The sequence below is a fragment of the Brachyhypopomus gauderio genome, unplaced genomic scaffold (genome assembly GCF_052324685.1).
Source record: "Brachyhypopomus gauderio isolate BG-103 unplaced genomic scaffold, BGAUD_0.2 sc97, whole genome shotgun sequence".
NCBI classification, from domain to species: Eukaryota; Metazoa; Chordata; class Actinopteri; order Gymnotiformes; family Hypopomidae; genus Brachyhypopomus; species Brachyhypopomus gauderio.
In genome coordinates this window covers 581,999-594,583 of record NW_027506918.1, presented here as the reverse complement: position 1 = coordinate 594,583, position 12,585 = coordinate 581,999, and the positions used below count along the sequence as shown (strand labels likewise).

At 45.8% G+C, this 12,585-nt stretch overlaps 1 protein-coding gene across 2 annotated transcripts; it reads left to right on the top strand.

Annotated features, from left to right (window-relative positions):
• Positions 1-641: 641 nt before the first annotated feature.
• On the top strand, positions 642-6,825 carry LOC143496600 (zinc-binding protein A33-like). Of its 2 annotated transcripts, none has more exons than XM_076992772.1 (7): positions 642-703; positions 842-1,169; positions 1,506-1,601; positions 1,703-1,933; positions 2,146-2,168; positions 2,541-2,659; positions 6,260-6,825. In XM_076992772.1, exons 4-7 carry the CDS (start codon positions 1,826-1,828, stop codon positions 6,802-6,804), a joined length of 795 nt encoding a protein of 264 aa, XP_076848887.1. In that variant the 5' UTR covers positions 642-703; positions 842-1,169; positions 1,506-1,601; positions 1,703-1,825; the 3' UTR covers positions 6,805-6,825. The 2 variants fall into 2 exon arrangements, with proteins under 2 accessions (XP_076848887.1, XP_076848886.1); XM_076992771.1 differs by having other exon boundaries at positions 657-739.
• Positions 6,826-12,585: the final 5,760 nt, after the last annotated feature.

The following is a 12,585-nucleotide window of genomic DNA, read 5'->3' as shown; positions in this document are numbered from 1 at the left end:
ACACCACACATGGTGTGATGGGAGGATGAAGGTTCAGACACCACACATGGTGTGATGGGGAGGATGCTGCAGGTGGTGTGTAGGATGCGACTGTTGCCACAGTGGGTGTTGGGGCTGTAATACATGCAACTGCATTCACTGCAGCTGCAGTGGAAGATCAAACCTGTGGTGTCACTGCAGGCGGTGGGCGATCTGTGACCAGGGATAGTTCAAAGTCACTGTCATTTAAAATATCTCTTTTAAAAAGCCAAATTCCAGTGCAAAAGTTGAAGTGCGGGCCATATTCTATTGTGTTTATAAAATGTCTTGCTGGTCCCCTCACACACTGCTCTCTCAAATACTGATACATGAACTACAATAAATGAACTACTTTTTTAAAGAACTTATCATTGCTTAACTAACTTATTTTATTATTTACAAGTACAATGAAAATTAAAATCATGATCTCAAAATTATGTAAATATTTACTTCAAATGTTTTGCTCCACTCCTATTTAATGAATAAATATTAAAACCTGAAGTTCAGTTAGCGGATGTTTCCCTGATTCAAGTACTTGATAGTAACCTGTCGCCATCTGGTGGAGACATCACACTTTTTCAACTCCTTTATTTCTTTACAAAAGCTCCTCCTCCCTGTGAACGCCTGCCTGTTTGAGGAAGTAATCTGGGAGTGACACACTAGTCTTTATTAATTCTGCATTCAGGTGATTCATAAATATTATGAGAACCTCTTAAATCTGGTATTTACTTCTTTCTGCTTTATTTATGAAAGGAATTTAAACTAAAATCTGGATAAAGGACTACAGTAACTGATTCTCTCCTGTGCTGCGGTGTTTTTGCAGACAATCTAAAAGTGAAAGGGAAGTTTGTACAGAAGGAGACATTACAGAGAAACAGCACAGCACCTGTTGGAGGAAATGGCTGCTACAAACACTGTCAGAAGAACAGTTTTCATGTCCTGTGTGCTGTGACATCTTCAGGGATCCTGTTCTACTGTCATGTAGCCACAGTGTGTGTAAAACCTGTCTGCAGAAGTTCTGGGAAGCCAAGGGATCTCAAGAATGTCCAGTTTGTAGGAGAAGATCTTCAAGAGATTATCCTCCTTGTAATCGTGCACTAAAGGACCTGTGTGAGGCTTTTCTAGCGAGCAGGAGTCAGAGATCTTCTGAGGTGCTCTTCATTTTAACTGTAATGTTTTTCCAATGTTTACAATTATCTTGAAATATATGTTAGACAGTCTAGATTACATTTGTCAAATGATGACATTTCAGACAACTAAATCAGACCTTCATTCATAATGAAACATAATATAATTAAACCATTGATATACCACCTGCTACAATATAGCAAACATCTCCATTTGATAGTAAAAGGATGATAAGGAATCATAGTAATCACACCATTGTGTTGTCGTTATAATCTCTGTAATCTCCAGGACATCTATACAGATACAGTGATGAGTCCTGTAAGACTCACACTGTCCTCTACTAAACCTGTGTTTTACAGGACAAACTCAAGACCTCACTGGAGTCTCTACAGCAGCATCTGAAGTTCTTAGAGGAACATAAACAAGTCTGTGAGAAAACAGCAGCACACATTAAGGTGAAAGGTCACTCTGAGTTCAGAATGGTGCTGTCCATGTACACCATAATGAAACACACACATTTAGACAGTTTATATTTCCTCATCATCTCCCATTGCAGTATCAGGCCCAGCACACAGAGAGGCAGATAAAGGAGGAGTTTGAGAAGATCCACCAGTTTCTAAGATATGAAGAAGCAGCAAGACTAGCTGCACTGAAGGAGGAAGAGGAGCAGAAGAGTCACATGATGAGGAGGAAGATTGAGGAGATGAGTGGAGAAATAGCAACTCTTTCAGATCAAATCAGAAACACAGAGAAGAAGATGGAAGCTGAGAACATCCCGTTCTTACTAGTAAGAATCACTCAGTCTGTCTCTCTCTCACTTAAACACACGTACAAAACATGTTAAATACACCAATGTAGATGAAAAAGAATCACTCACTGGCCATCTTGGCCATTTGACATTTGTTTTAGTGTGTGTGTGTTTGTGTAAAGGTCTTTAGACCCATAGATTTTATTATCATATAAGGAAAAGCCACAATTGTCCCTCTGTTTCCTTCTCAGAACGTGTTGTCCACATTGAAACAGTAAGTGATTATTTCTGTTTGATCTCCACATTTTTACACATTGTGATTGTTCTGATACAATCAGACGACTGGCAGAACTTGTGGGCTGAAGTAGGAAGTGAGGAGATGACAGACAGGTGTCAGTGATGATGGAGTATGTGGGTGAATTAGAAAGGGGGAGGGGCTGTGTGGAGGAATGTATGGAATGTGAAGTGGGCGGCTCCCCTGTGGGTCTGACCCCGCCTACCGTGACACTGACCATGTGCAGACATTTCAATACATATTGATGGATTTTATGAAAGATTTCACATGTTACTTTTAACGTTAAATACTTTGAATAAGATAAATAATTATAATATATTTTAATAATATAATAGCTTTCTACATTTCCAGAGTTCATCACACCCCAAAACAACACGAGAAGGTGTCAGGAGCTCTGATCAATGTAGCAAAACATCTTTCCAACCTGAAGTTCAGAGTCTGGGAGAGAATGCAGAAAATTCTCCAGTACTGTGAGTTTTGGTGTTCTTTGATTAATTAGAGTAATTCTGTTCTCCTCACAATTAGAACTCTATAGAGAGAGAAACATTAACATTGTGTGTTTGGTAAATGAACTATTCCAGTATTAAAGGCTGTATTAGTATAAACAGTGAGGGGGACGACCAGTTGACTGCTGGTCTGAGGGGAGACAGTCAGTCCATGAGGAGATCTACACCACCCACTCTCCACCTCTACACCACCCACTCTCCACCTCTACACACCACCCACTCTACACCTCTACACACCACCCACTCTCCCCTCTACACCACCCACTCTCCACCTCTACACACCACCCACTCTCCACCTCTACACCACCCACTCTCCCCAGGACACCACCACCTCCACCTGCTCCTCCATCCTGCCTCCTCCCCCATCCCTAACAAAGGAGAATCAGTGTAAGAGGTTCCTGTGCTGTATGTTGGGTTTGGTCTCCTCTACCAGGAGGAGGACTCATCTCACAGATGAGAGGAAGACCATCACTCTGAGTCTGACCCTATAGGGCTGTATGAAGTGGGACATGGGTCCTTGAGACTCCAGGCTAAGGGGCTTCCCACAATCCTCCATCCTATTAAGAGAAGTCATAGTGCTCAGAGGAGTGTGGTTGTGAAGTTGGGGAGACCCTAGCAAACACCCCAGAGACAATGTGCACTGTTCCAGGAACAGGACACACCACTCCAAACACCCAGACACAACTCCACCTCCCCACAGCCTGGAGTCCAGCTGAGCCCAAGCAGACACCCCCTGCTCCAGGGCTATATGGAATGGTGTGACCCTGGTAGGGTCTCCCAAGGCAAATTGGTCCTAGGTGATGGGCCAGACAAAGAGTGATCCAAAAACCCCTATGGAACTCATAAATAACAGTTACCCTCACCCGGATCAGGGTTATCGGGGCCTCACCCTGGAGCCAGGCCTGGGGGAGGGGCCCCTTGGTGAGCGCCTGGTGGCCTGGTTTCTACCCATGGGGCCTGGCCGGGGACAGTCAGAAAGAGATACTTGGGTTCACTCTCCCATGGGCCCACCACCTGTGGGAGAGGTAGTAGTAGGGGTTCAGTGCATTGTGGATTGGGCGGTGGCCGAATGTGGGGGCATTGGCGTACTGATCCTCTGTTACTGAACCTGGCTCTTGGGACATGGAAGGTAACCTCTCTGGTTGGGAAGGAGCCTGAGCTGGTGTGCAAGTCTTAGAGATATCAACTAGATATAGTTGGACTCACCTCAACACACATTTGGGTCCTGGAAACAATCCTCTCGAGAGAGGCTGGACTTTATTCTTTTCTGGAGTTGCCCAGGGTGAAAGGCGGAGGGCAGGAGTGGGCTTACTCATAGCTCCCCAGCTCGCTGCCTGTGTGTTGGGGTTTTCCCCCTTAGACAAGAGTGTTGCTTTCCTACGCCTTCGGGTTGGGGAATGGGCTCTGTTGTTTGTCCTTATGCACCAAATGGCAGTTCCAACCTTCTTGGAGTCCTTGGAGGGGATACTAGAAGGTGCCCATTCTGGGCATTCTGGGGTGACTTCAATGCTTATGTGGGCAGCGACAGTAAGACCTGGAAGGACGTGATTGGGAGGAATTGCCTTTCCGATCTGAACCCGAATGGTGTTTTGTTATTGGACTTCTGTGCTCGTCAGAGTCTGTCCATAACAAACACCATGTTCAAGCACAGAAGTGTCTATAAGTGCATGGCAGAGGAACCTGTCAGAAAGGTCTTTAACTCCCACTTCCAGCAGAGCTTTGACCGCATCCCAAGGGAGGCCAGAGACATTGAGTCTGAATGGGCCTTGTTTCACGCCTCTGTTGTCTATGCGGTGGACCAGAGCTGTGGCCGCAAGGTTGTCGGTGCCTGTCATGGCGGCAATCGCCAAACCCAATGTATTCTGAAGAAAGAGTCCTATCAGGCCTGGTTGACTCGTGGGACTCCGGAGGCGGCAGATGGGTACAGGAGGCAAAAACTCGGGTGTGGGAAGAGTTTGGTGAGACCATGGAAAGTGACTTTCGATTGGCGATTCTGGAAAACCGTCAGGCAACTCAGGAGGAGAAAGCGGTTCCCGACCAACAGTGTATACAGTGGGGCTGGGGATCTGCTGACCTCAACTGGGGATGTCATTAGGTGGTGGACGGAATACTTTGAGGATCTTCTCAATGCCATCATCACGTCTTCCATGGAGGAAGCAGAGCTCGGGGACTTGGACGGGAGTTTGCCCATCACTCAGGCTGAGGTGACCAGGGTAGTTGTGAAACTCCTTGGTGGCAAGGCTCCAGGGGGACCGGAGATTGTGCTCCAACTATCGGGGGATCACACTCCTCAGCCTCCCTGGTAAGGTCTATGTAGTGGTACTGGAGAAGAGAGTCCAGTCGATAGTCGAGTTTCAATTACAAGAGGAACAATGTTGGTTCCGTCCTGGTCATGGAACACTGGACCAGCTTTTCACCCTTGCGAGGGTCCTAGAGGGTGCATGGGAGTTTGCTCAACCAGTCCACATGTGTTTTGTGGATTTGGAGAAGGCATTCGACCGTGTCCTTCGGGATTCCTCTTGGAGGTGCTCCCGGAGTATGGACTACGAGGCCTGCTGCCACAGGCTATCCAGTCCCTGTACAAACAGAGCAGGAGCTTGGTTTGCATGGCCGGAAGTAAGTCAGACTGGTTCCCGGTGGGAGTTGGACTCAGCCAGGGCTGCCCTTTGTCACCGATTCTGTTCATAACTTTTATAGACAGAAATTCTCTGCGTAGCCAAGTGGTGGAGGGGGTTCGGTTTGGTGGCCTCAGGATTCCGCGTCTCCCATTTGTGGATGATGTGGTCCTGTTGGCATCATTGGGCCAGGACCTACGGCTCTCGCTGGATCAGATTGCAACCGAGTGCGAGGCAGTCGGGGTGAGAATCAGCACCTCTAAAACTTGGACCATGGTACTCAGTCGGACAAGGGTGGAGTGACCTCTCTGGGTCGGGAATGAGTCCTTGCCTCGAGTGGAGGAGTTCAAGTATCTCAGGTTCTTTTTCACGAGTGATGGAAGGATGGGTCGAGAGATTGACAGGCGGATCGGTGCTGCGGCTGCAGTATTGCAGACGCTGTACTGGACCGTTGTGGTGAAGAGGGAGCTGAGCCAAAAGGCAAAGCTCTCAATTTACTGGTCAATCTACATTCCGACATTGAAATTGTCAATGAAGTTTACCTTCTGATGTGCATAGGCTGTAGCGAACCAGCTGTTTAGAGCCAGCAGTCTGGTAATGTGACCACTGCCTCGACGTGCAGTTGGTATTGGTCCAGAAATGAAAACTTCATACTGGGAAAACTCCAGAATGTCGAGCAGATGGTTAAAATCTTGTTGTTTGTAAACATCACTAGAGACAACATGTAAACATATTATAATTAATCAAATAGACACAATTTCAATCTTCAAAACAACAAGCACACAAGTACTGCAGGGGTGTGTGGTGAACACACAACATCACCATCACTTCCCTCTTATCAACCTACTGCAGCATTTCACTCAGAGTAAAGGGCCTGCAGTCTGTAGACGTGACCTCATCACATAAACACATGAAGAACATGATGATTCATTCTGTTCTCTCTCCTCAGACCCTGTTACTCTGGACCCCAACACTGCACATCCACGCCTCCACCTGTCTGATGATCTCACTACTGTAGAACAGAGACCATACAAATTACTGCTTCCTGATAATCCAGAGAGATTTAATCAGCATGTGTGTGTCCTGGGCTCTGAGGGCTTTAACTCAGGGACACACTGCTGGGATGTTGATGTTGGAGACAGTGAAATATGGGAACTGGGTGTAATTGGAGAGTCTGAATGGAGAAAGGGAAAGTCTTACTGGAATTCAGTGTGGGGTCTATGCTACATTATGAGCACTGATAAATACTGGACACAGTGGCCAGGACAGAAATATTACCCCCTCCAACCTTCTGAGAAAGTGCAGAGGGTCAGAGTTCAGCTGGACTGGGACAGGGGGAAAGTAACATTCACTGATCTTCTAACCAGTTCACACCTGTGCACTGTAACACACACTTTTACTCACACTGTTTTCCCATTATTCTATAATGAAAGTTCCTCTTCTATGAGGATCTTACCAGCAAAGATATCAGTAACAGTGGAACAGCAAAATTAATGTTGCCTTGGATTCATTTAATCTTCAAACATATTTTAATGAAAATGTTATATATATATATATATATATATATATATATATATATATATATATATATATATATATATATATACTGATATATACAGTATGACTGATTCATTTATATGAACGAAAACTGTTTTGAACTTTAGTTCTCATGTTGAACCATTAAATAATGCTGTAATGTGCAACAAAACCAAGAATTTAGATTTAATAAGACTTATGGGGTTGGTGTAATGTGTGGCAGTTTACAGTTAACCCATGATGATCTGAGGCAGTGGCGTGCACACATAGACATCAGGTGGTGCTAAAGCACCACCAACTCTGCCCTTTATCAACGAAAGTGTCCTTTTGAAACTTCGGTTTTCATTTTACTGAGGTCGGTTTGAAATGATCTTTAGAAAACCTGAGCGATTAAAAACAATGACCTGAAATGAGCCACCACCTCGCACACACCCGACCTCTCTCTTCCTTTAACACCAGATGCGCTGCAGCAGCAATTCAGTTCAGCAAAAGGAAGGAAGCGTCTTCAGCACAGCACACACGCTCACAGATAGACTTCTTCTCCCGTCCCCACCAGCCAGGTCACATACACATCAAGTAAAATCGTACCGTTTGCCCTCTAAGCCCAACGTGAAATCATTTTCTTGTGCAGTAAAATGTCTCATACAGCACCAAACTACTAAGCATTTTTAGCCGACTGGTCACCTGATAAACTAGTCGCTCTAGCCCAAATCAATGATAGATAACATGAGGATGACCACATACAATTAATTAAGGTAGAGTTTGCAAATCTATGTGTTAAGCTGAACGTTTTCTGTTGTATAGGTTTTGTTAGGCAACATAAATTAACACATTCGTTTGTGAAAGAAACAGGAAGTTCCCCATTACCTGTGGAAAAATACCCATTTGCATTCATGTAATGACAACACTCAGTAGCCTATAACTCCTTCTCGTACTTTTTGGACTTTTTACTGTCTTAATTGTAGGCCTATATTGATTTACTAATTGCAAAATATATGCAACAAGGCCTGCAGACAGTGGAGGGTAAACAGAAGTTAACTGAAGGACATGACTGTATATAGTTAATATTGGATATGAATTTTATCAGTTGGCTGTGTGACTTTTCTCCATTGAAAACTCACTTTAGAGAATGTTACAAATAAAATGTCAAATTTCATTCAACATGTGCTTGTAATTTTTATTATAATTAAGTTCTCCACGTGCGCTAAAAAGTGCCCTTCAACCCCCCCGAGCACTTGCCCCCCAAAATGTCTGTGCACGCCACTGATCTGAGGACAGTGTGATGAGTATGACCTTGCTAATACGTCAGGTTTTTTGAGGAGCCTGGAAGAATTCACGGGCCAGGAAGTGATTCAGATTGGACTTGATGGCGAACCAGGACCTCTGAGAGACAATAAGAAAAGATAACCAAGGATATATACACGTACCTCTTGCACCTACAACAATTTCGCTTTTTTAAGGGCCCCAACGGACGTTTTACTTTATTTTATGTGTACACATTGTTCGTTTTGCATTAATTGGGTAGTCTCATTGTGGAGTTTTATACAGATCTGAATATTTTCCCAGTGTTGTAACAATACAAGGGTGACTACTCAACATTTGTTTTCCCAGCCGTCTGCTTTGTCACTGTTGCTCATCTTATCGACTCCTGACGAACTTGGTATCTTCTGATTCTGGCCAAGGTCTTATTACTAGTTCGTACTCTGTGTACTATACTTTTACCCTGTGATCCACTTTAGCATTGCCGAGGTGGGTTACACATGGACTGCCCAGTGGACAGTACCCCGGAGGGTGCCAGCATGGAGAGCTACTTCTCCTCACAGGAGGAGGAGGAGGAGATGGAGGCGCAAGAGGAGGAACCACCTGGCCCGTCTCCTGATGGTCTCACCAGAGCGCCTCCTACAGAGCCCAGCACTTGTGGCCCTCCAGTGGTGAGTGAGGGAAGTGCACGCTCACCGAATGCGAGCAATACTGTTGCACGCCTCCCAGTGGCACTTAGAGGGACTGCGAGCTCTGCTACTGAGCCTGAGGCCAGTGCGTGCTCCCCAGTGACGCCAAAGAGGACTGCACGCGCTCCCAAGGAGGAGAAGGCCAGTAGTTCCGGTAACTCCAGAGATTCTGTCAAGAGATCAAAGGGGAAGCCACCGGCTCCAGCGCTTGTAACACCAGGACTGCCGGCCCAGTTTTGAGAAAATGAGTTTATTGCTTAGCAATAATGTCAGCAACAGTATATTTTGTTCATCAGTTAAAGTGATTTTAAAATGAGATATAATTGCTACCTTAAATGCTTTAAGTTATAAATCTTAAGAAGGGCCTCACAAGGGCTGTTCAGCATATTGTTGCAACAGAAAACGATTTGGTCTACAGGAAGTGTCAGACTCTTGCGAAGTATGTTCTATACTGATAAACTCCACAGAAGGTGACTTGCAACAACTGCCTGTAATGACACCCTGTCAGGTTGAGACACCGTGAACATGAAATAACGTAAAGTCATGCATGTATGTACGAGAACTCTATGTATGGGATGGAAGATGACTGTAGGAGTGGAGCAGTAGCATATAAAACATGCCTGTTACCAGTAACTTTCTGATCTCTCTGATGTACATGTTTTGTATGTATGAGATCCCCAGAGATATCTCTGTTCAAATAAAGGCTTTTTGGCATTGCAATAATTTTGGTCTGCTGTTCCTGCTATTTCCTTTTGCATCAAATGAACGCAGTGGGCTGAAGTGTTGAAGAGAAGTTCAGAGCCCAACACCAGCCCATCGTGGGGCTTCAGGCATGGAGGCCTGGGAATCTGTTCCCCTTCGTGCCTGCGCCTGTGTTTCTGTCTGTCTCTGTGTTTCTGTCAGGGCTGGCTCGGATGCCACTCCCTCCACCACCAGGAGGGGCACCCCAGTCAGTCCTAGACTTGCGGAGCGTAATCAGCAATGATCTGTTTCAGCTGTCTGAAGCCTTCTTAAGGAAGCTGTGGGAAACGGATCATTGCTGATTCGTTCGGTTTTGCCCTCGCACTATCAGCCTGCTCCTTCATTCCCCGAAGTTGCACTCTCCAAGTTTGTGATGGGGTCAGAGACTTGACCCATCACCTGGACTGTGTGTATGTATATGTATGGGTATGCAGATTAATAGCTCACCGGATGTCCTATGTTCTCAGGGGGGGGAGGACCGTCTTCCAGGGCTTCCCTGGTGCTGGCCGGTAGAGCCCACGGTCGGCAGTAGAGGGGGGGAGACGGGTCCTACTGATCCTGTAGGAGGAGGACAAGGGAAAGACAGGAAATCATAACCATGCAGGATGTGATTAACAAACAATGGTGTATTATCATGTTCATGTGTATTGTATAGATGTTCCAACAGGCGGCACGTGTGGTCCCGCTCCAAGATGTTGGTTTAGTCTAACAAGGTTGGGGGCGGGGCTACTCGTTTAAAAGGCCGAACAGAAGATCTATCGGGGGAACGACCTTCCTGGAGGGGTAGCGAGTGTGCCCCGACATATCGCCAGAGCCATTTATTGTACGAGGTTTTACTATTGTTTTATCTGATCCGAGGGACTACGTTCACGTCTGTTGCACTGATTAAAATCTGGGTGAAGTTTACTTCGGAGTCCGGCCTGATCTTTTCGGGGAGAACCCTGGTCTCTCAGAGTGTGAACCGTGGAGTCGCGCCTACCCCAAGGCACATCCCCACAAATGGTGGCAGCGGAGAAGTCTTGTAAGTTTGTAGAAGTAAGGCGCAGGAGACGGCTTGTACAAGTAACAAATTCAAGACAAACCCGTTATTGAAAGGATGGCTCCAAAGAGACCCCCCGTCGTGCACAGCACAGACCAAAGTGACCCAAGGACGGAGGAGGACGATATGTCGAGTCGACAAGTGGAGATAACGCCAAGCGACTCGGGCAAAGACATTGAGCACGTATGCAGTATGCTACAAAGTTTTATCACGGAGCAGAGGGCTAAAGATGAGCACATGCGAAGTGAAACAGCAAAAAATGAACAACGGTGGCGCACAATGCAGCATCAGTTCAATTTAATACAAGAAGAAGTGCAAAGAAGGCACACGGAAAGCGGATATGAAGCCGGGGAAGGTGGTGAGTTGTATGAAGCGACACAGTCCCAAATTCTCCGGAGTTCTTATACCGCCGGTGGAAGACGGAAAGGCGTTTCAGAATCCCCGCACCAGCATCAACCCTGCACGAGCGCGATATGGCCAACTCCTAGAATGCCAATGCTCAAAGATACTGACGATATAGAACATTTTATGACGACGTTTGAGCGGATGGCTCAGGTAGCTAAATGGCCGATAGGAAGCTGGGCCATACACCTAGTCCCACTGTTAGACGGCAAGGCCCGAGCAGCCTATGTCGCCATGGACGCCGACGACACAGGCGACTATAGTAAAATCAAACAGGCAATCCTACAGAAGTACGAGATAAACAAGGAGACCTACCGCCAAAGGTTTAGAGATTGTACGGTCCAGGATGACGAAACTCCGAGGGAACTATTCACCAGGCTTAAGTCGCTATATGAAAAGTGGATGATGCCAAATGAAAAAACTAAAGGAGAGATCGGAGAAACGATTATCTTGGAACAATACCTGAGCATGGTGAGTACCGAGTTAAGACGCTGGATTGTCGAGAGAAGCCCATCGTTGGCCGAAGAGGCGGTGGAAATGGCGGAAGCATTCGCGGCGGCGAGACTGGCCGACGGAGAGTTCAAGTTGGGGAATCCCAACAAACAACGTTACCGCGTTGAGCCAGGTAGGCCTGAAGGTATGGCTAGGGGTGGTCCAAATGGGCAAAATAGTAAGGCTGCTGCGCAAAGGCATTGGCGTGATACTAATAGGAAACCAGAGAGGGATAGAAACGCGATTGTAAACCGTGTGGACAGAGTTTTTAAATGTTTCAATTGCAACCAACTCGGACATAAGATAAACGTATGCCCGTTATTGCAGAGTTCAGCTCGGTTGTGTTATTCCCCTAGAAGAGAGCATAGCTTTAAACCGGTAGCGGATACGAAGGAGAGTCTGGTGGATGTAAAAATAAACAACAAAACGGTTAAAGCCCTGATAGATACAGGCGCTAGTCAGACATTAGTTTCGGCGAAATGTGTGCCAAACCTTCACGTAAAACAAGAGCTTAAGCTCAGAGTGAAATGTATACATGGGGAGGAACAAACCTACCCGACAGCGGCGGTTGACATTGAAATAAATGGGCAAATGTACCGATTGAATGTCGGCATCCTAGATCAAATTCCGTATACTGTGGTTCTGGGGAGAGACTTACCAATTCTGATAGACTTATTAACATCGAGTCAAAAAACGGCAGAAGCGTTTGCGGTTACCAGAAGCCAAGCAAAACAAAATGAGGCAGATAGTATTAAGTTAATGCAGGAAATGCCATTTAATATAGTTCCTAAAATTAAGAAGTCTCGCAGGGAACGAAGATATGATAAAGTGAAGGGCACAGTCGTTTCAGAACCGTTAACAGTTCCAGAAACTAATGCAGGAGAACTACCAGGGAATATAAGGGAACTTCAAATGCAGGATGTGTCTCTTAAACCCCTATATCTGAAATGTAATCAGGGGAACACTCTGGGTAAGAACGAGCTCCAGTTTAAATTGAGAGATAACATTTTGTACAGAGTAAAGGGTGAGGTGGAGCAGTTGGTGGTACCCACATGCATGAGACAAACAGTGCTTAAAATGGCACATTCTGAGCCATGGGCAGGCCACTTAGGACAG

Excerpts from the sequence above, each read along its gene's own strand:
- LOC143496600 (XM_076992772.1), top strand. The coding sequence starts at position 1,826 with ATGATGAGGAGGAAGATTGAGGAGATGAGTGGAGAAATAGCAACTCTT. Across the intron at positions 1,934-2,145 it reads AGAACATCCCGTTCTTACTA|AACGTGTTGTCCACATTGAA; the intron begins GTAAGAATCACT and ends TTTCCTTCTCAG. Across the intron at positions 2,660-6,259 it reads GCAGAAAATTCTCCAGTACT|ACCCTGTTACTCTGGACCCC; the intron begins GTGAGTTTTGGT and ends CTCTCTCCTCAG.